This window comes from Aquarana catesbeiana, linkage group LG13 (genome assembly GCF_042186555.1).
Source record: "Aquarana catesbeiana isolate 2022-GZ linkage group LG13, ASM4218655v1, whole genome shotgun sequence".
Taxonomy (NCBI): Eukaryota; Metazoa; Chordata; class Amphibia; order Anura; family Ranidae; genus Aquarana; species Aquarana catesbeiana.
Window position 1 is genome coordinate 11,761,072 of NC_133336.1, and position 23,298 is coordinate 11,784,369.

General features: G+C 44.0%; 1 protein-coding gene across 2 annotated transcripts in view; it reads right to left on the bottom strand.

The window, feature by feature from the left end:
* Positions 1-20,153, bottom strand: part of LOC141117035 (uncharacterized) — a 96,412-nt gene extending 76,259 nt beyond the window's left edge. The window contains exons 1-5 of one of the 2 annotated variants that reach the window (XM_073609615.1): positions 20,002-20,153; positions 12,659-13,006; positions 9,449-9,538; positions 4,782-5,230; positions 2,112-2,185 (exon numbers count right to left, since the gene is read on the bottom strand). In XM_073609615.1, coding sequence (XP_073465716.1) covers positions 2,112-2,185; positions 4,782-5,230; positions 9,449-9,538; positions 12,659-12,746 — 701 coding nt within the window. In that variant the 5' untranslated portion in view covers positions 12,747-13,006; positions 20,002-20,153. The remainder of the gene's footprint in view (positions 1-2,111; positions 2,186-4,781; positions 5,231-9,448; positions 9,539-12,658; positions 13,007-20,001) is intronic. The other variant, XM_073609616.1, reaches the window with a different exon arrangement.
* Positions 20,154-23,298: the final 3,145 nt, after the last annotated feature.

A 23,298-nucleotide genomic window follows, 5' to 3' on the forward strand; every position in this document is an offset into this window, starting at 1 on the left:
CATGATGCTCAACTACACTGCAGAGTGCATGAGCATCATGGGAAATGTAGTTCCAAAACATCTGGGGTGCCAAGGTTCACCATCACTGCCCTAGAGAATAAAAATGGTGGATGTTGCAATTTTTTATGTCGCACTATATTTGCACAGCGGTTTTTCAAACCCAATTTATTTATTTTTTCTTAGAAAACTTTACAATGAATTTGTTTTTGCATACAAATATTATAGAATACCCATTTTTCTGTTTAAATATAAAATATGTTACGCTGAGTAAATAGAAACCCAACAAGTCACTATTTAAAATTGCGTATGCCCATGGAACGGCGCCAAACTACGGAACCTAAAAATCCCTATAAGTGACGCTTTAAAAGCCTTTACAGGTTATCAGTTTAGAGTTACACAGGGAGGTCTGGAGCTAAAATCATTACCCTCACTCCGACGTTCTCAGCGATACCTCACATGTGGGGCGACCACCATTTACAGGTGTGTGGAACTTGGAATATGTTTTCTTTTGCGTTTATGCATGGGGGGGGGGGGGGGATGTCCTATTTTTTTTTTTTATTATTTTTTTTTCTACAAAATTATAATTTCTTTTTTACACCTTTTAAACATTTTTTTCTTTATCAACTTTATTGCTTTCACAAGAGATGAACAACATCCCTTTGAAAGCTTTGGCCGCGATAGGTCCTCTCTATGGAGATCTAGGGGTCTATTAGACCTCAAATCTCTCCTCTGGGCTCCAATGCAGCCAATGAGACACCAGTGGTGTATTTAGGTTTTGTGCTGCCCGACGCTGCTGGTAAGGAGGACAGAAAGGGAGGAGTAAGACAGAGAGGAACGCGGCATCTTTTAATTTGGGGGGGGAGAGGGGATATGTGCTGGGGGTGCTTTGGATGGGTAGAGGACATGTGCTCAGACCCCTCCACTAGCACATAACCTCTCCCCTCCCAAAGCACCCCCAGCACATATCTCCCTTACCTTCCTCCCCTCACTCCACGTGTGCATCTGTTATCTGCCCCGCCCCTCCCCCCTTCCCGGTTACTGTTTCCCCCTCCATTGTAAACTATACACAGGCCTCAGATCAGCAGCGTGGCCCTTGCACTGAAGTCGTGTCCCTCCTCTGTGGCTCCTCCCCCTGGTTGTGTACACTAGAACATTGGAGCCAAGGAGGAGGAGCCGAGGAGTGTGTGCGGCTGTCAGTGGGGAGAGCGGTGTCGGCTGCTACGGAAAGGCGGCAGATGTCCCGGGTGCCCACGCTGGCGCACCCCTGTCTGGCCAGTTACCGGAGCTCAGTCCTGGAACCTGTTGTGGCACTCACTGGGCTCCGGGATTCAGCTCTACTCCCCTGATGGTGGCCCTGTGTGCAGGAGGGAGGAAGGTGTGAGTGCTTTTTTTCCCCATGCAGGGGGGGGGGGGGGTGGCTTTTTTGGGCTTAGGCCAAAACACAGCACTGCGAGACACAGATCAGTCGCTTCTCTGGCCTTTACTGGTGATAATGCAGTGCCGAATAATGCACTGATTAAATCCTCATTGCTTCTGGTTTCCAGGGTAATAACGAGAGAGAGGAACAACGTTGGTTCCCTTCTCTCTGTGTAGTGCCGCTGGTTGCACCGCTCCCTGCGATTGGACAGCAGAGCCCGGGAAAGGCGACGGTGGCAACATTGGAAGGAGGATGGGATCCCCTTTCCGCCGCCCGCACAAGTGGGCACTTCTGCCTAAAAGAGAATCGCCGGCTTAAAATTTTCATACTGGGAGGGGGCCTGCAGGTGCAGGGCTCCTCCCAGTATAACCACTTTACCCAGAGGACATCATACAGGTGGGAAGTGGTTACAAAACAGCTACTCCACTGTCTAGGGATCCCGCGCCGCGCTCACTCGACCCGGTTTCTTCACTGCTCTTTGGTCCTCGGCGCCGAAATCATAACCTTGGGCGGCCGACTGCTTGGGGCTTTACAGCCAGCTTGCCCTCTGCACATACACAAGCCTTCTGAAAGGTCCTGCAGTCTCCTGGGACCTGCGACGTGTCCCAATAGACTGCCGGGAGAGGAGGGGGCAAATCTAAGAGACAAAGATTGTACATTCCATACAGAAACAGAAAAAACAAACATTACTTACACTCGCTTTCCTTCTACACATACGCCTTTGTTCTCAATGCCTTTCACAAACCACTCACTCAGTACAAACTTATCCTGGGGGGAAAAAAAAAAAAAAAAAGGAAAGCCGTGAGCCAGAGAAGGACATTTCATAGTAAAACGCTGAATTGGTGTATAGCTAGATTGTAATTTGGAAATCTGAATTAAGCATAAAATCCTCTAAGATTAGGATCTAAAATGATCAGAAAATCACTTCAGAATAAACTACAACCCTAAGAAGACAATTTTCCACCATCGATGACATTTGCACAAATTTACATTTTAACCACTTGCTTACCGGCCCAATTCTGACATTTCTCTCATATATGTAAAAATCTGTGTATTTTTGCTAGAAAATTACTCCAAGCATTTTATATATATAACAGTTGTTTTTCAGAGAATATGAATGATAAACACAAAAACTTTTCTCTCACTCATGGTTAGTGTTTTGACTGAAGCCATTTATTATCAATGAACTGTGTTTACTCCTTTTTTTAAATCATAATGACAACAGAAACTACCCTGACCAAAAGTTTACATACCCCGGTTCTTAATACTTAAGGTGGAGTTCCACCCGCTTTTACAACTCTTTAGCATCCCTCACTAAACTGTGCACTGTAAACGAATTGGATAGTTTTTTATTTTTTTTCTCAGCACCTCCTGTATATCTGCTGTATTCATTTTTCATTTCCTCCTCCCTGGCCGCGGCCCATCGCATCATTTCCTGTTTGCAATGCCTTCTGGGAAGGGGCGGCAACTTCCTCTGACACTGCCGTTGCTATGGAAACCTGACCTGAAACCTATTACACTGCTTGTGCTGCACTGAGCATGTGCGAGATCTGCAAGGATGAGATCCAGGAAGAAATACAGTCTGGCTTCAGATGCCCACGGCCTGCTGTAAGTTTATAAAATAACAAACTACTGCTATAAACTAACAAAACAGACCTTAGTTTACAGACTAACTTTACTAGTATACATTAAGCTTGTGTATTATAGGGGTATTTTTATTTAAAAAGTATAATTTCGGCCAGAACACCACTTTAATGTATTGCCCCCCTTTAACATCAATGAGAGTTTGAAGTCTTTTGTGGTATTTGTGGATGAGGCTCTTTATCTTCTCAGATGGTGAAGTTGCCCATTATACATTTAATATCTACTACTGATCTCAATCCACAGAAGTGTTGGCTCACCGTTGCCTACATTTGCACATTGACCTTGGGGAATCCACAGTGCTCCCGGCTTGTCCACGTGTCTCTACCTCCGCTCCCATGCCAGACCTTTCTAACAGCTTTGGTCCTCTGTTCACATCTATGCAGATGACGTGAGTATTTATGGGGATGTCCATCCTGTCCCTTACACCCATTACTTATTCCTATTATTCAGCTACAATATTATACCATACGGTTATGTTTCTTTATAGATCACCATTGAATTCGCCCCTGAAGAGATGGTATAACCCAACGAAACACGTCGGGCTTACATAGATGCATGATGTCCATACAGATGATTTTATGTCTCTATATTGTTTTACTCTAGATTTTCAAACACCGTCCATCCCTTCCAGTGGCCCATGTTGTGCAGGACTTGTCTTTACCCCATGATGATATGCCAAGTACCATGGCGTCAATATTTATATGTGGTTTTTAGCATGCCCTGCGTTTATGCGATTCTGTGTATGCCATTTTTTGTGTTATGCAATCATATGGAATGCTAAGTCAGCAACACACTACAATAATGTAAGTGTAAAAATACATGGAGATTAAACCATATCGCTATATCCATATATATGTTTGAATGTTGACATATTTCTAGTTTTTCTTATATACCCTTTTTTAGAATAAAAATGTCTCTAACTTACACTTACCCCTGAGGAAGGAGGTATATTTACACCGAAACGCGTCGGGTGCAAGAGCACTACTGAAACTGTGTACATACATGTAAAAATATCTGTTATGCATTCCGTACGGTATTTGTTATACTATTATTGTTTTTAATGTTGAAAGTTAATAAATTACATTGGTATTAATATTTTGTAATATTTCCTTCAAGTGCCTTAAAAGTCCACCATTAGGGGGTCCATTGTTTTATTGTTTAGCTTATTACTGGATGTGGCACAAAAATATACAGTAAGCTGCCGTTCCACAACAGAATCCCTACATGATTTCACAATGTTCTTTGCCAAGACTGCTCTTTGGTATACGTCTCTCATTCAAAGTCCCCAAAAAACTCCCCCCTTTTTGTTGGAACCCATAAAAGCAATACTGTGTTTTATATACCACATGTTTACTCTATATAGTGATTGGTCTCTACAAAGACCCGCCGACCAAACGTTCTCTGTTTCTGGTGGGCACTGATGAGGCTACAATGATAGGTGGGGCACTGCTTAGCAATGTGATGAGTGTGAGGGACCAAAGTCTCATTTACACAAGCCGGTAATCAGCTCGGGCGCAGGCAGCACCATGCATGGGAGGACATACATGGAGACCCTCCTGGCAAAATAGGCCCATGCTGGAGCCGTCTTTCGGCTATAGCGCGGGCGCGAAGAGGTTAAATGGAAATGTAGCAACATACAGGGCGAACACAATTCTACATATTAGAAGATGCACCAAAAGTAAAGTAGCACAGCAGTAATTATAAACTAGAGAGTCCATACCGGTTGTTTCGAGTGGTTATCCTGCTTCGGGCGGTCATCCTTCTTCGGGTGGTCATCCTTCTTTGGGCGGTTATCCTCCTTCGGGCGGTCATCTTTCTTCGGGCGGTCATCTTTCTTCAAGGTTACTTCAGGAGCTCCCTTTTTTCGGGGGATGCGTATTTTCGGTGAAGTAAGCGCAAGTTCATAGAGATCATCAAGAGGATCACGGCTGGTTCTCCTTTTTTCAGGCTGAGGTACTGACGTTTCCCTTGCCTGGTCTGCTCCAGGAACCCTCTGCTTGGCCAACTTTGGACTGGTGGCTTTAGAAATTCTTTGGATCTCTTGGGGTATTTCCTCCCCTACATGACCAATACCATCCTTAAAAACACTCAGACTACTGGTGCGCCTCAAGGAGTCATCAACAGCAGACAACTTGTCCTGTAAATTCTGCATGTGCTTCCGACCTAGAGCTAAAAAACACAGAAGAAAAAAAAAAAAAAAAAGAAATTATAATCCTAAAGTAAACCTGCCAGTTGGTAAGTCTGCTAAACTGCTATCAAGCGGGCAGAGCAGAGGTGTGTACACAATCGTTCGATCATCTTTAAACCACCTAGGAGCATTGAAACCACAGTTTGAAGGTACTAGGAGGAAACACTAAGAATCCAAATATTAATCACGTTTCCAGTAAAACGCGTTTTAGGACAGGAAGTCATAAAATTGAATGCAGTTTAACCACTTCAGTACCGGGCACTTTCACCCCCTTCCTGCCCTCGCCATTATTCAGCGTTCAGCGATGTCGCACTTTGAAGGACAATTGCCCGGTCATGCAACACTGTACTCATATGACATTTATAATTTTCTTCACACAAATAGAGCTTTTGTAAGAGTTCTCTTTTAAATCACTTTAGAAGCCACCCTGGCATTCAAGAGGTTCAGCTGCTTTTTTTTTAACCAGGAAACGGCCATCATGTAAAAAAAGTGATAATTTTTACAGTGCAGAGAAGGGAACACCTCTGTAGGAGGAGAAGTAGATGTAGAAGGAGGAGAAGTAGAAGGAGGAGAAGGAGTAGAATGAGAAGTAGGAGTAGAATGAGAAGTAGGAGTAGAATGAGAAGTAGGAGTAGAATGAGAAGTAGGAGTAGAATGAGAAGTAGGAGTAGAATGAGAAGTAGGAGTAGAAGGAGAAGTAGGAGTAGAAGGAGAAGGGGGAGTAGAAGGAGAAGGGGGAGTAGAAGGAGAAGGGGGAGTAGAAGGAGAAGGGGGAGTAGAAGGAGAAGGGGGAGTAGAAGGAGAAGGAGGAGTAGAAGGAGAAGGAGGAGTAGAAGGAGAAGGAGGAGTAGAAGGAGAAGTAGGAGTAGAATGAGAAGTAGGAGTAGAAGGAGAAGGAGAAGTAGAAGGAGAAGGAGAAGTAGAAGGAGAAGGAGGAGTAGAAGGAGGAGGAGTAGAAGGAGTAGAAGGAGAAGGAGGAGTAGAAGGAGAAGGAGGAGAAGTAGAAGAAGTAGAAGGGGGAGAAGTAGAAGGGGGAGAAGTAGAAGGGGGAGAAGGAGGAGAGGTAGAAAAAGGAGAAGGAGGAGAGGTAGAAGAAGTAGAAGAAGAAGGAGAAGAAGGAGGAGGAGGAGGAGAAGAAGAAGGAGGAGGAGGAGAAGAAGGAGGAGGAGAAGAAGGAGGAGGAGAAGAAGGAGGAGGAGGAGAAGGAGAAGAAGGAGGAGGAGAAGTAGAAGTAGAAAGAGGAGAATTAGAAGGGGGAGAAGTAGAAGGGGGAGAAGTAGAAGGGGGAGCAGTAGAAGGGGGAGAAGTAGAAGGGGGAGAAGTAGAAGGGGGAGAAGGAGGAGAGGTAGAAAAAGGAGAAGGAGGAGAGGTAGAAGAAGTAGAAGAAGAAGGAGAAGAAGTAGAAGGAGGAGGAGAAGAAGTAGAAGGAGGAGGAGGAGAAGAAGGAGGAGGAGGAGGAGAAGAAGGAGGAGGAGGAGAAGAAGGAGGAGGAGGAGAAGAAGGAGGAGGAGGAGAAGAAGGAGGAGGAGAAGAAGGAGGAGGAGGAGGAGGAGGAGGAGGAGGAGAAGAAGGAGGAGGAGGAGGAGAAGGAGGAGGAGAAGTAGAAGTAGAAAGAGGAGAATTAGAAGGGGGAGAAGTAGAAGGGGGAGAAGTAGAAGGAGGAGAAGTAGAAGGAGGAGAAGTAGAAGAAGTAGAAGAAGAAGGAGGAGAAGTAGAAGAAGAAGAAGTAGAAGAAGGAGGAGAAGTAGAAGAAGGAGGAGAAGTAGAAGGAGAAGGAGAAGTAGAAGAAGGAGGAGGAGAAGTAGAAGAAGGAGGAGGAGAAGTAGAAGAAGGAGGAGGAGAAGTAGAAGAAGGAGGAGGAGAAGTAGGAGAAGGAGGAGAAGTAGAAGAAGGAGGAGAAGTAGAAGAAGGAGGAGAAGTAGAAGGAGAAGTAGAAGGGGGAGAAGTAGAAGGAGGAGGAGAAGTAGAAGAAGGAGGAGAAGTAGAAGGAGAAGTAGAAGAAGGAGGAGGAGAAAAAGGAGGAGAAGGAGAAGTAGTAGAAGTAGTGGAAGTAGAAGGAGAAGTAGGAGAAGGAGTAGCTCTCCATATACATGTATGTAAGCAGCGATTTGCTCCACACATGAAGCGTCACTGCAAATGTCAGAGTAATAGAACTAATTCTAGGGTCAACTCTAAATTGATAATCTGGCTTTTAAAGTGTCACCTATGGAAAATTATAGGTACCGCAGGTGCCCTTGCATGTGCACATGCAAAAAAATTGGGCTAACTTTAAATGTGTATTAAACATACATATTTTTTTAATATAATATAGTATATATATATATATATATATATATATATATATATATATATATATATAGATAGATAGATAGATAGATAGAGAGAGAGAGAGAGAGAGAGAGAGAGAGAGAGAGAATATATATATATATATATTTGGGGGTTCTAAGCAATTTTCTAGCAAAAAATACTGATTTTAACTTGTAAGCAACAAATGTTAGAAAAAGGCCTAATCGCTTTAACATGCTTAGCATCAATTTACTCCATGCAACATCATCATCTTTTAAGCTAGGTTCACACTAGAACGTGGCAAGGGAAACCTGCCATCTATTTGCATTTCACACACACATATTGGCTCCTGGCATTTGTCCACCCCCTGCACTTCTCCCCTACATCCCCACCGCTCCATTACAGCAATAAATTTACTGCCAAATTGTGCTTTAACTTGTTCTGATCCGCGCTATAGCCAAATGATGGCTACAGCGCAGACCTACTTTGCTGGGAGGACATCAACTGATGTTCTCCTGTGCCCGAGCGGCCTGCGCGCCCCCTCCAGGGCATGCGCGTCGATCAGCGAGTCTATGAGACTCGGCTGATCACAGATCGGAGTAAGGGGTTGATCCCGACCCCCTTACCACGTGATCAGCTGTCAGCCAATGACAGCTGATCATGTGATGTAAACAGAGCCGGTAATCGGCTATTTTTTCTCCTTGCGCTGACAGCGTGAGGAGAAAAAAAAAGCCGATCACCAGCGGCTGTCAGAGGGACATCGGTCCCTGATCACTGCTGCCCAGTGATCAATGCCCACCCACCAGTGCACAACAGTGCCACCCATCACTGCCCTCAGTGCCTCATCAACAGTGCCCCCCCATCAGTGCCGCCTTTTCTGTCCCCCATCAGGGCCTCATCAACAGTGCCCCCCATCAGTGCCGCCTTTTCTGTCTCCCATCAGGGCCGCCTTATCTGTCCCCCATCACAGTTACATAGTAGGTGAGGTTGAAAAAAGACACAAGTCCATCAAGTCCAACCTATGTGTGTGATTATGTGTCAGTATTACATTACATTACATATCCCTGTATGTTGCGGTCATTCAGGTGATTATCTAATAGTTTCTTGAAGCTATCAATGCTCCCCGCTGAGACCACCGCCTGTGGAAGGGAATTCCACATCCTTGCCGCTCTTACAGTAAAGAACCCTCTACGTAATCATCAGGGCCCACCAGGGCCGCCTTATCTGTCCCCACCAGGGCCGCCTTATCTGTCCCCACCAGGGCCGCCTCATCAGCGCATATCACTGAAGGAGAAAAATTACCTGTTTGCAAAATTTTATAACAAACTATGAAACGTGATTTTTTTTTTTTTTTTCAAAATTTTCCCTCTTTTTTTGTTTAGCAAAAAATAAAAACCCAGCTGTGATTAAATACCACCAAAAGAAAGCTCCATTTGTGTGAAAAAAAAATTATAAAAATGTCATATGTGTACAGTGTTGTATGACGGTGCAATCGTCATTCAAAGAGTGAGAGGGCTGAAAACTGAAAATTGGCCTGGGCAGGAAGGGGGTTTAAGTGCCCGGTAAGCAAGTGGTTAAAACGCCTGCAGCTACCACATCATACATAACATCATCACTCAAGCAAGTTCATGCAGATTAATGACTGTGATCACTACAGAGCATGCAGATGAAGCAGAAAAACAAACCGTTAGGGTGCAAGAAAGGTGGTGATATCAAACGGCATTATAGAAGGACAGGTCCATGTCAAGCATTGAGTGTGCTAGGTAAATGGAGGGTACAATCCACCAATAGGCATGCGAAGGGAAGGAAGCGTCCGTGCAAACACACAGAAGCAAAGGATTATGGGGAGGAATGATGATCAGCACACAGAAGCGCTCTGTGTTGGAAGGTCTTCACCTTCATAAATCACTTACTGGTTCCTTGTTCACTCGCTCCATGGGGGGCATTAGAGATGGCGCTGCTTGGCAGTGGCTTGAAATTAAGAAGTTTTGAAATAGGTACACCTGTGGATGACCCCATATTGTTGTGGTTATAAATGAACAAGTTTAATGTAAAGTAGTGAGTGTACAGCTTGTATAACAGTGTAAATTTGCTGTCCCCTCAAAATAACTCAACACACAGCCATTAATGTCTAAACTCCTGGCAACAAAAGTAAGTACACCCCTAAGTAAAAATGTCCAAATTGGGCCCAAAGTGTCAATATTATGTGTGGCCACCATTATTTTCCAGCACTGCCTTAACCCTCTTGGGCATGGAGGTCACCAGAGCTTCACAGGTTTTCACTGGAGTCCTCTTCCCCTCCTCCATGACGACATCACGGAGCTGGTGGATGTTGGAGACCTTGCGCTCCTCCACCTTCCGTTTGAGGATGTCCCACAGATGATCAATAGGGTTTAGGTCTGGAGACATGCTTGGCCAGTTCATCACCTTTACCCTCAGCTTCTTTAGCAAGGCAGTGGTGGTCTTGGAGGTGTGTTTGGGGTCATCATATTGAAATACTGCCCTGCGGCCCAGTCTCTGAAGGGAGGGGATCATGCTCTGCTTCAGTATGTCACAGTACATGTTGGCATTCATGGTTCCCTAAATGATCTGTAGCCCCCCAGTGCCGGCAGCACTCATGCAGCCCCAGACCATGACACTCCCACCACCATGCTTGACTGTAGGCAAGACACACTTGTCTTTATACTCCTCACCTGGTTACCACCACACACGCTTGTCACCATCTGAACCAAATAAGTTTATCTTGGTCTCATCAAACCACAGAAGCTGTATTCTACCAAAACTGTTGATGTGAGTAGGCCCAATAAGGCCGGCCATACACGGTGAAAATTTCTTTCTTGCAACCGCAGGTTGCAGGAAAGACATTTGCACAATTCCCCCCATGTGCTGACAGGGGAATCCCTCCTACCGAGCTACTGTCTACTCCCGGCGGAGGGGATGGGGCAGGGGAAGCCATCCCCGCTGGGAGAAGACAGTGATTATCACTAGCGGCTATAGCAGCTGCTAGCAATAATCACAAGAGAATCCGGCAGTCTGGTTGTACCCAAGTTGACCGACTTGGTACATTCAGCCTGTCCATTAACAGTCTGAATCTCGGCCAGTTCCTGGTGAACCAGCCAAGATTCTAATGCCGTGTACACACGAGCAGAATTTCCGACAGGAAGAGTCCGACGGGAGCTTCTCATCGTATTTTCCGATCGTGTGTATGCCCCATCAGACTTTTTCCGTTGAAAATTCAGACAGACTTAGAGAACATGTTCTATATTTTTCCGACGGAAACAAATTACTATCGGAAAAAACGCTCGTCTGTATGCTGTTCCAACGCACCAAAAACGACGCATGCTCTGAAGCAAGTACGAGACGGAAGCGCTCAGTCTTTCTAGTCCCGTCGTACGTGTTGTTCGTCACCGCGTTCTGGACGGTCGGAATTTGGTGTGACCGTGTGTATGCAAGACAGCTTGAGCGGAATTCCGTCAGAAAAACCTTCAGAGTTTATTCCAACGGCAAAGCGGGTCATGTGTACAGGGCATAACTGTGTATGGCTGGCCTGAGATATTATTAAAGCAGAACTTCCGAAAAGGAAGCTGGTCCTGCTTGGACACCATTTCTCAAACCCTCCCCCCTCATGCAAAAGGAGCCCCGACCAAGTATTGAGTGCACACTATACTGTACATGGACAGACTTCTCACTAAGACAACATTTCTGCATTAAAAATGTTTTTTTATTGGTCTTATTTTCTAGTTTTGGGTTGTCACTCGCTGTAAGCCATAATCACCTTTTTTCACTTTTTGAATTGAATTACCGTATTTATCAGCGTATAACACGCTTCTTAATTTTAAGAGGGAATTTTCAGGAAAAAAGCTTAAATTTTAAATCTTCAAAGCAAAATAAGGGTCAGTGCCCATCAACGCAGCCTCACCAGTGCCCATCAATGCAGCCTCACCAGTGCCCATCAATGAAGCCTTACCAGCGCAGCTTGATCAGTGCCCATCTGCAGCCTCACCATTGCAGCCTCATCATTGCCCATCAATGAAGCCTGATCAGTGCCCATCTGCAGCCTCACCAGTGCCCATCAATGCAGCCTTACCAGTGCATCTTGATCAGTGCCCATCTGCAGCCTCACCAGTGCCCATCTGCAGTATCACCATCGCAGCCTCATCATTGCCCATCAATGAAGCCTGATCAGTGCCCATCTGCAGCCTCACCAGTGCCCACCAACGCAGCCTTACCAGTGCCCATCAATGCAGCCTTACCAGTGCCCATCAACGCAGCCTCACCAGTGCCCATCAACGCAGCCTCACCAGTGCAGCTTGATCAGTGCCCATCTGCAGTATCACCATTGCAGCCTCATCATTGCCCATCAATGAAGCCTGATCAGTGCCCATCTGCAGCCTCACCAGTACCCACCAACGCAGCCTCACCAGTGCCCATCAACGCAGCCTCACCAGTGCCGCTTGATCAGTGCCCATCTGTAGTATCACCATTGCAGCCTCATCATTGCCCATCAATGCAGCCTCATCAGTGCCCATCAATGCAGTCTCACCATTGCAGCCCCATGTCATATTACACAGAGCGGGGATCTCCTGTTTACTCGGCGGCGGCCTCTGTAATACAAAGCCCCGCCTCCTGGACCGGCTCTTATGATAGACAGAACAATGGTCCAATGCCGGGACATGTGACGTCTATCATAGGAGCCAGTCCAGGAGGCGGGACTTCATATAACAGAGGCCGCTGAGTAAACAGGAGATCCTCGCTCTGTGTAATGTGGCGGCGCTCGTCCCCTTCCCCTCCGAGGCATTCCAGTGCAAATATTGGCATATAAAAACACACACACACACACACACACACACACACGATTTGCACCCGATTTTCAGGGGGGAAAAAAGTGTGTGTTATACGCCGATAAATACAGTAACTTTTTTGAGGATATTCTAATTTTATGAGACGCACCTGTAAAGTTGTGGAAAGCGTTAACAATAACATAAAAAATAAATGACATGTGGAATCCCTGACAATGAATGTTTTGGGGGGTCTATGACCTACAGACATGATAAAGGAACACTTTGGGGTTGATATCCCCTCTAAAGAGACACCTGGTAGGGTCCCATAACAGATCATCTCACCTTTTTCTTGGTTTTTAAAAAAAACACCCATAAAGCCATTGGGGTTCCAAGGTTTAAGGGGGCTCTTCCTGGTCTTCTGACGCGGCATGGCCTCCCTGGCTGCATCCGGTTCTGTACTTTGCCTCTCCAATCTGGAGGAAACGGCGCTAATATCCGAGAAGTCTGGTGGACCCGCGCTGCCCGGAATCAACGTTGATTGAAGCGTTGTGCTGAGAGCGCTCGTGTTGGCAATTATTCTAGAGGGTCCCCGAATGGATAGACTCGGCCGCCATCGTTCCCTTAGTTCTTTCAGCGGAGTGTGTGCGTTTGGAGGGATGGAGTCCAGAGGAACAGAACTTGTCTCAAGATCTAGGACAGAGAGAGATTTTATGTGCGGCTTTTCCACAATTCTCATAACATTCATTTTCCAGTAAGATTCTCAATGCTGGTTCTCCCTGAAGCCTTTCCCAGTATTATTCCCTGAAGCTTTTACAACGATGTCTTTTGTCATTTGGTAATTCTCACTGTAACTCCTCATAGGGCCAGTGTCAGTTCTTCCTAGCAAGACAACATCAAGCGGTTACTTTTCTGAATAAAACTATACCAAAGAACAATGGGATACAAGGTACGAAGCGCAAAGAACAATGGGATACAAGGTACGAAGTGCAAAGAACAATGGGATACAAGGTACGAAGTGCAAAGAACAATGGGATACAAGGTACGAAGTGCAAAGAACAATGGGATACAAGGTACGAAGCGCAAAGAACAATGGGATACAAGGTACGAAGTGCAAAGAACAATGGGATACAAGGTACGAAGCGCAAAGAACAATGGGATACAAGGTACGAAGCGCAAAGAACAATGGGATACAAGGTACGAAGCGCAAAGAACAATGGGATACAAGGTACGAAGTGCAAAGAACAATGGGATACAAGGTACGAAGTGCAAAGAACAATGGGATACAAGGTACGAAGCGCAAAGTACAATGGGATACAAGGTACGAAGCGCAAAGAACAATGGGATACAAGGTACGAAGCGCAAAGAACAATGGGATACAAAGTAGGGGTGCACCGAAAGGAAACTTTGGTGCCGAAACCGAAAATTAAGGATGCACTAGGCCAAAAACCGAAAAACCAATACCGAAAATGACAATTTAAAAAAAAAAATTATATTTTTAATATAGATTTGTATTATATTCGACTTTTTAATATCAATTTAAATTAATATGAATTTATTGTTGGGCATTACTGGCAACTTTAGTGCAAGAAAAATGCAGTCTGCAGTCTCTAACCATCTCTTGTATCATGTCCCCGGCCTCTAACCATCTCTTGTATCATGTCCCCGGCCTCTAACCATCTCTTGTATCACGTCCCCGGCCTCTAACCATCTCTTTTATCATGTCCCCGGCCCTCTAACCATCTCTTGTATCAGGTCCCCGGCCCTCTGACCATCTCTTGTATCACATCCCCAGCCCTCTAACCATCTCTTCTATCATGTCCCCAGCCCTCTAACCATCTCTTGTATCATGCCCCCGGCCTCTAACCATCTCTTGTATCATGCCCCCGGCCTCTAACCATCTCTTGTATCATGTCCCCGGCCTCTAACCATCTCTTGTATCATGTCCCTGGCCTCTAACCATCTCATGTATCATGTCCCCGGCCTCTAACCATCTCTTGTATCATGTCCCTGGCCTCTAACCATCTCTTGTATCATGTCCCCAGCCCTCTATCCATCTCTTGTATCATGTCCCTGTCCCTCTGACCATCTCTTGTATCATGTCCCTGGCCCTCTGATCATCTCTTGTATCATGTCCCCAGCCCTCTAACCATCTCTTGTATCATGTCCCTGGCCCTCTGACCATCTCTTGTATCATGTCCCTGGCCCTCTGACCATCTCTTGTATCATGTCCCCAGCCCTCTAACCATCTCTTGTATCATGTCCCCAGCCCTCTAACCATCTCTTGTATCATGTCCCCAGCCCTCTAACCATCTCTTGTATCATGTCTGCAATCTCTTACTTAAACACACTTATAATAGTATTTGCAAAATTTCCATTAGGTGCACCTCTAACAGACATAATACAGGAGACGTTCAGAGACTGCAGACATGATACAGGAGATCAATGCAGCCTTACCAGTGTCTGTCAAATGCAGCTTGACCAGCGACTGCCAGATGGATCCTACCAGTCAGATACAGCAGCCTGCCTGTGCCCATCATGCAGCCTCACCAGTGCCTGAGCCCATCACATGCAGCAGCCTGCCGATGCGCGTCATGCAGCCTCACCAGTGCTTGTGCCCATCAGATGCAGCAGCCTGCCTGTGCCTGGATCAGAGCAGTGATCTCCATGGGATTTTAATTGCCCGGGCCGCAGTAACAATGCCCCGCCTCCCGTGATCACATCACACTGATTCAATGTCCCACCAGTGGATCAGTGTGCCGTCTAGGGCTGAAACAACTAATCGATTAATCGGCAACTAATCGATTATGAAAATAATCGATTACTATTTTCATAATCGATTAATCGGCCAGTAACATAATGGGGTTAAAAAAAATTAAATTGAGCCTTTTATAGTACAAAAAGAGCAAATCACTACTGTAAATGTTACTTTCACAGTTCTACAGTAAAAAAAATGAACCCCTTACAGTAGTGATTATTTGCTTTTTTTGTACTAAAAAGGGCTAATTTTAACCCCATTATGTTACTAAACATCTTACACCTTGTTCACATCTGTGTTTTTTGGTGCTTTTTGCAGAAATGCACTACAGTTCATTTACATGGTTTCCTATGGGACATGTTCACATCAATGCTTTTTTCAGCCGCTGCGTATTTGGCAAGGGTCATGGACTTTTTTTTTTTTTAACGCAAAACGGTGCTTTTTTGGTTCAATAGACTTCCATGGAGAAGCTGCAGAAAAGCAGGTAATGCGTTTTTGCAGCAATTTGTGTTTTTTAATCTGCCCAACAACAAATTGGCCAAAAAGATGCAAAAATGCAAATCGCAGCAAAATCACGTGCACAAAAATCAAAACGCACAGCAAAAAGCACTGCAGAAACACATCAAAAGCAAACTGCATAGGTGTGTACCGAGCCTTATGCTGGCCACACGGATCAATTTTCAGACGAGAATATTCAGACGAAAAATCTTTGTACATTCGCTGAATGAAAGAATGTTTGAAATTTTCACTTGTTTTTAACATTGTGTTTTTAAAAATGAACGAAAACCACATACACCATATGAAAATTCCTTTGACCAAGAAGTTTTCTATTATTTCCAAATTGTCACCGTGGTTGAAAATGAATGTCAATTTTACCCCACTAACGATTAGAAAAATTTAAAGGGAGTTCTTAAAATGCCATTTTTTTTTTTTTTTTTTTTTTAAAGAAGACATTGTTTTTTAAATTAAAAAAAAAAAAAAAATTTGATCCGAGTCTGATGATATTTACCAGATTCACCCTTTTAATAGTATATATCCTCTAATAGCATATATAGTATATCTCTTCTCTAATATTATATGCAGTATATCTCTTCTGTCTGTTATTCTCAGAGTGGATTAGATATTTTGCTCCCTAACCATATAGTTATTCATATTTACCACTGCATAGAGATATTTAAGAATAAATTGCCTTTTTTTTTTAAACTTTACATATTAACTAAATTATACACAACACTTTTTTTATCAGCTTATCAACCGATTAATCGAAACAATAATCGGCCAACTAATCGATTATGAAAATAATCGTTAGTTGCAGCCCTAGTGCCGTCTATCACAGGAGGCGGAACATTGTTACTGCGGCACTGGCAATTCAGCTCCCTGACACAGGGAGATCGCCGCTCTGTAATGGGAGGGGAAGAGGTGGAGGAGGGAGGACGGGACCCTGATTAGGAGGACTCTCCGCAATGGGCGGCACCCGGCGGTGCGGCCGCCGCTACTGCGCAATTATCGGCATTTTTTTTTCTTTCTGCAGTGCAAAGAACAATGAGATACAAACATCCGATGTGTGAGGAACAAGAGGATACAAACGTCTGATGTGTGAAGAACAAGGAGATACAAATGTCAGATGTGTGAAGAACAAGGAGATACAAATGTCAGATGTGTGAAGAACAAGGAGATACAAACATCAGATGTGCAAAGAACAATGAGATACAAACGTCCGATGTGTGAAGAACAAGGAGATACAAACGTCAGATGTGTGAAGAACAATGAGATACAAACGTCCGATGTGTGAAGAACAAGGAGATACAAAGGTCCGATGTGTGAAGAACAAGAGGATACAAACGTATGATGTGCGAAGAACAAGGAGATACAAAGGTCCGATGTGTGAAGAACAAGGAGATACAAATGTCAGATGTGTGAAGAACAAGGAGATACAAACGTCAGATGTGTGAAGAACAAGGAGATACAAACGTCCGATGTGTGAAGAACAAGGAGATACAAACGTCAGATGTGTGAAGAACAATGAGATACAAACGTCCGATGTGTGAAGAACAAGGAGATACAAAGGTCCGATGTGTGAAGAACAAGGAGATACAAAGGTCCGATGTGTGAAGAACAAGAGGATACAAACGTATGATGTGCGAAGAACAAGGAGATACAAACGTATGATGTGCGAAGAACAAGGAGATACAAACGTCCGATGTGTGAAGAACAAGGAGATACAAAGGTCCGATGTGTGAAGAACAAGGAGATACAAAGGTCCGATGTGTGAAGAACAAGAGGATACAAACGTCTGATGTGCAAAGAACAAGGAGATACAAACGTCCGATGTGTGAAGAACAAGGAGATACAAACGTCCGATGTGCAAAGAACAAGGAGATACAAACGTCCGATGTGTGAAGAACAAGGAGATACAAACGTCTGATGTGCAAAGAACAAGGAGATACAAACGTCCGATGTGCAAAGAACAAGGAGATACAAACGTCCGATGTGCAAAGAACAAGGAGATACAAACGTCCGATGTGCGAAGAACAAGGAGATACAAACGTCCGATGTGTGAAGAACAAGGAGATACAAACGTCCGATGTGTGAAGAACAAGGAGATACAAACGTATGATGTGTGAAGAACAAGGAGATACAAACGTCCGATGTGTGAAGAACAAGGAGATACAAACGTCCGATGTGTGAAGAACAAGGAGATACAAACGTCCGATGTGTGAAGAACAAGGAGATACAAACGTCCGATGTGTGAAGAACAAGGAGATACAAACGTCCGATGTGTGAAGAACAATGAGATACAAAACGTATGATGTGTGAAGAACAAGGAGATACAAATGTCCGATGTGTGAAGAACAAGGAAAAGGAGATACAACCCCGTACATCCCCCGTACATCCCATATACAGTATGTTCCCTGTGCTGTGTAGAATATCGTACATCCCATATACAGTTTAGCCGGCCAAGTTTATCACAACATTGCTTAGGTTGAGATAACAATAAACATTGTAACATTTAATTCTTTTAGATCAAAGGGATGAACTTCAGGTCAGTAAATGAGGGCAGTTTAACCACTTAAATAAACCTTTTTCTGACATTTGTTGCATATATATATATTTTTAGCAGAGTCCCTAGAGCAGGGGGGTCTCAAACTGGCGGCCCTCCAGCTGTTGCGAAACTACAAGTCCCATCATGCCTCTGCCTGTGGGAGTCATGCTTGTAACTGTCAGCCTTGCAATGCCTCATGGGAATTGTAGTTTCGCAACAACTGGAGGGCCGCCAGTTTGAGACCCCCCTGCCCTAGAGAATAAAATGGTGGTTGTTGCAATATTTTATGTCACACGGTATTTGCGCAGCGCTCTTTCAAAACGCTATTTTTTTGGGGGGGAAATATACACTTTAATAAATTTAAAAAATAAAACTTAAAAAAAACGGTAAAGTTGGGCCAATTTTTTGTACAATGTGAAAAATGATGTGACGCCGTGAGAATCGTGATCTTTATTTCAAGCAAAAAAAAAAAAAAAAAATCAGAATTCTCATTTTAGCCAGAATTGTGCAGCTCTGCCTAGCCAGTGTTTTTGTGTACTGTGTGTGCTGCTTTTACTAGGGGAAGACACGGATTTTATTCATACAGAGTCCATTTCTTCCCCGTCGGTCAGAACGGAGATCTGTTTTGCTTACATAGGGCACAGCTCCATTCTGAGTCTCTGATCGACAATTGGCGGGACATCGAGCGCTCACCACCCGCAGATCAGCTTCTGCTGTGAATAACCGTTCGCCTACCGGGCACTGTCACCCCCCCTCCCCCGCCCAGGACAATATTCAGCTTTCAGCGCTCTCAGACTTTGAATGACAATTGCGCGGTCATGCTACACTGTACCCAAAATTAAATTTTTATGAATTTTTTCCCCACAAATAGAGATTTCTTTTGGTGGTATTTGATCACCTCTGAGGTTTTTATTTGTTGCGCTATAAACAAAAATAAAAAAAACAAAAAAAAAAAAATTTTGAAACTAAATAAATAAATTAAAAAAAAAAAAGTTTGTTTCTGTTACAAAACTGTAAATAAGTTTTCTCCTTCACTGGCGGGCACTGATAGGTGGCACTGCTGGCGGGCACTGATATGAAACACAGACGGGCACTGACAGGCATCACTGATGGGCACTGAGTGACATCCCTATTGGGCATTGGTGGGCATCCCTGGAGGGGGCTGTACTGATAATCACCGCAGACCCCTCCCCCTGTCAGGAGAGCAGCCGATTGGCTCTCCTTTAGTCGCGTCCGTCAGACACGATAGAGGAAAAGCAGATACACATATCTTCTTATTGATTGGACGCGGCTGATCACATGGTACGGAGCCTCCGTCAGACTATTTACCCCAATCAGAGATGCCGTATATCAGACTGACCACACCCCCAGATCGCCACACTGCGCCCCGCACCCCTTTCTTATCCTGCTGGACCTCATATGACACCCAATCAGGATAACCGAACCCCTTCCTGTCCGTCATTCTGTATAACGGGGGGTGGGAAGAGGCTGAAGCGTGACATGTTTGGTATCTATTTACTCGGCATAACATTATCTTTCTCATTATACAAAAAAATAAATAAATAAATTCAGGGTAACTTTACTTTATTCTTTTATTCAAAAAAAGTATGTTTTTTTTTTTTTTTTAATTGCATTTGTAAGTCTGCTTTGTAAATACAGTGTGACATAAAGTATTGCAACGACCGTCATTTTATTCTCTGGGGTCTCTGCTACAAAAAATAAATAAAATCTACAACTTGTAAACAACAAATGTGCGGAATGGACCTGAAGGGGTTAATGGAGGTTCCCATAGAAAGGTGTAGAGAACACACAGCCCCGTGTCCTCCAATCTTATATATATTCTATATACACCCCTCCCCCCGCACACCCGGTACCCCCCGATCTCACCGGTCCCGCCAGCTGCGCTCCGCCCGCCGTTTTCATATCACTTCCATTTCAACCTCCCAGCTTCTCGTATGATTGGCTGCCCCCTGTCTGTGACCTCACATCCAGTCCCGCCCCCCGTCTGTGACCTCACATCCAGTCCCGCCCCCTTGTCTGTGACCTCACATCCAGTCCCGCCTCCCCCGTCTGTGACCTTACATCCAGTCCCGCCCCCTGTCTCTGACCTCATATCCAGTCCCGCCCCTCCTTCCGGCCCCTCCCCCGGAAGCCAGCCGTTCTAGTTAAAAGGCGACGGGAAGCGCGCAGCCGCCATCTTGCTCTAGGGAAAAAAAATAAATAAATCGCCGTTGGCGTCCGCTTCAGCCCCTTGAGGGAAAATCACTTTTTAGGCTCGCTCTAACGAATTAAGACCGGTGCCCGGGATAACGAACGTTAAAAACGGAGAGCTTCCGCCGCGGCTCCTCCTCCGTCTAATGTTCTGAGCTGCTGGCGTGTGCCCTCATCTAAGATGGACGGCGGGGAACTCGGCTCTTCGGTCTGTGATTGGGGAAGCTGAAAATAAAAAAGGCACCCGCTTCAAAAAGAAGGAAAGATCCGCCGTGGACGGGCCTTTGTCAGTCTGGAGAGTTTTTTTTTGGGAGATGAGTGAGGCAGGTGTTCCGTCAGATTAGGCGACCCGTCAAAATGTGTAACGGAAGTGACGTTCCGTCGCCGCCATCTTGCTACACCCCGCACTCCTCCATAGTAAGGATACACTGAAGAGGGGGAAGCGGACATATTGTTACACCCACCGGAGTTTTTCTTTTTACACTTATTTTTTAACAGTAAACTGAGGTTATATCGTGAAATAGAGGATTTAGAGCTCTGTATGAATGTTTAGATGTTGAATTTTAAAAGCAGCAAACTTCTGTCAGAGTAGCAAACCTATGAGATGAGCAGGCTTGCCACTGCTTTTAAAATTCAACCTCTAACCAGTCAGACGGAGTTCTCAGTCCTGTATTTCACTATATAAACTCAGTTTACTGTTAAAAATAAGTGTAAAATGCAAAACTCCGGTGGGTGTAACAAGATGTCCGCGTGCCGCCTTCTCACTGTATCCTTACTATGGAGGAGCGCGGGGGTGTAGCAAGATGGCAGACAGAGCGTCACTTCTTTTACAAATCCTGACGGGTCGCCTAATCTGACGAAACACGGGTGTCCTGTCAGAAAGCCACTACCCATCAGAATATGTAGCGGAAGTGACGTTCCGTCGCGGCCATCTTGGTACACCCCGCACTCGTCCGCAGTAAGCCTACGGTCTGAAGTCGCCCATCGGACATCTTTTTTTTTTTTTTGTTTCATAAAGTTTTTATTGATTGAACAAATAAATGTAATACAACATTGTCATATAAATGAAATATAACATAATCACATAGTCATCTGAGTAACAATTGGGTGAAAGTGGATTTCACAATCAATAGTAATGTCAAGATGATTTGGACAGTTTTAATAACGATATTTAGAGTAAATACATATTATATATTTATACATAGTTGCTTACTGAATATTAAGGTGAGTTAGCTCACTATATGAGCAAGGAGGGGTAAAAAAAGAAAAGGTTGTGGGGGGGGGGAGATGAATAAAGACTATTTATTTATTATAGTAGTCTGGTGATCTCTTTGGTTTTTCTGTACGATTTGTTTTGGTGAAGGAATCCTATTATTAATTAATTAATAGCTTTGTAAGACTGTGAATTTTTGAATTCAAACCAGTTGTACCATGTTGATGTAAATTTCGAAATCTTCTCCTGAGAAATACTTATCAGTTCTTCTATCTTTTCTATATTGTTTATTCTCCGGAACCATTCTTTTTTCGATGGAATAGAGTTAGAGCGCCATTGGCATGGGATACAGTGTCTCGCTGCATTTATCATGAACATGGGGAAAAGATTTTATATATTGTTTTTTGGGGATTGAATTGTAGTGTAGGAGGTATTGTGCTGGGTTAAAATTTATGTTCTCTGAAGTGAGTGAGGTAATGGATTCATGAACCATTTTCCAGAAGTTTTGTAATAAAGGGCATGACCACCAGATATGGAGCATAGAGCCTTCTTCCCGTTTACATCTCCAGCATCTGTCTGAGATACCTGGAGAGAATTTGTGTAGTAGGGTGGGAGTTCTGTACCACCTGGTAATTATTTTGAAGCCACACTCCTGGGTGGCTACATTAACCACTTCAAAACCAGCCTCGTTTTGGATTTTAGGTGTTTAAGAGTTTAAAACAGGTTTTTTTTTTGCTAGAAAATTACTTAGAACCCCCAAACATTATATATTGTTTTTTTTTTCGAACACCCTAGAGCAGTGTTTCTCAACTCCAGTCCTCAAGGCACACCAACAGGTCATGTTTTCGGGATTTCCACTATTTTGCACAGGTGATTTGATCAGTTTTCACTGCCTTAGTAATTACCACAGCCGTTTCATCTGAGGGAAATCCTGAAAACATGACCTGTTGGTGCGCCTTGAGGACTGGAGTTGAGAAACACTGCCCTAGAGAATAAAATAGCGGTCATTGCAATACTTTTTTTTTGCACCGTATTTGCGCAGCGTTCTTCTAAGCGCACTTTTTTTTGGAAAAAATTCACTTTTTTGAAAAAAAAAAAAATAAGACAACAGTAAAGTTAGCCCAATTTTTTTTTTTATATTGTGAAATATAATGTTACGCCGAGTAAATTGATACCCATCATGTCACGCTTTAAAATTGCGCCCGCTCGTGCAATGGCGTCAAACTTTTACCCTTAAAAATCTCCATAGGCGACGTTTAAAAAATTCTACAGGTTGCATGTTTTGCGTTACAGAGGAGGTCTAGGGCTAGAATTATTGCTCTCACTCTACCGGTCGCGGTGATGCCTCACATGTGTGGTTTGACCACCGTTTTCATATGCGGGCGCTACTCGCGTATGCGTTCGCTTCTGCGCGCGAGCTCGTTGGGACAGGGCGCTTTAAAAATTTTTTTTTTTTTTTTTTATTATTTATTTTACTTTATTTTATTTATTTTTTCACTGTTTTTTAAAAAAAAAAAAATTGGATCACTTTTATTCCTATTACAAGGAATGTAAACATCCCTTGTAATAGAAAAAAGCATGACAGGTCCTCTTAAATATGAGATCTGAGGTCAAAAAGTCCTCAGATCTCATATTTAGACTAAAATGCAAAAAAAAAAAAAAAAAAAAGTCGTTTAAAAAAATGACACAAAAAAAATTGTGCCTTTAAGAGAAGTGGGCGGAGCCGTCGTAATGACGTCGCTCCGGCCGTCACATGGTAT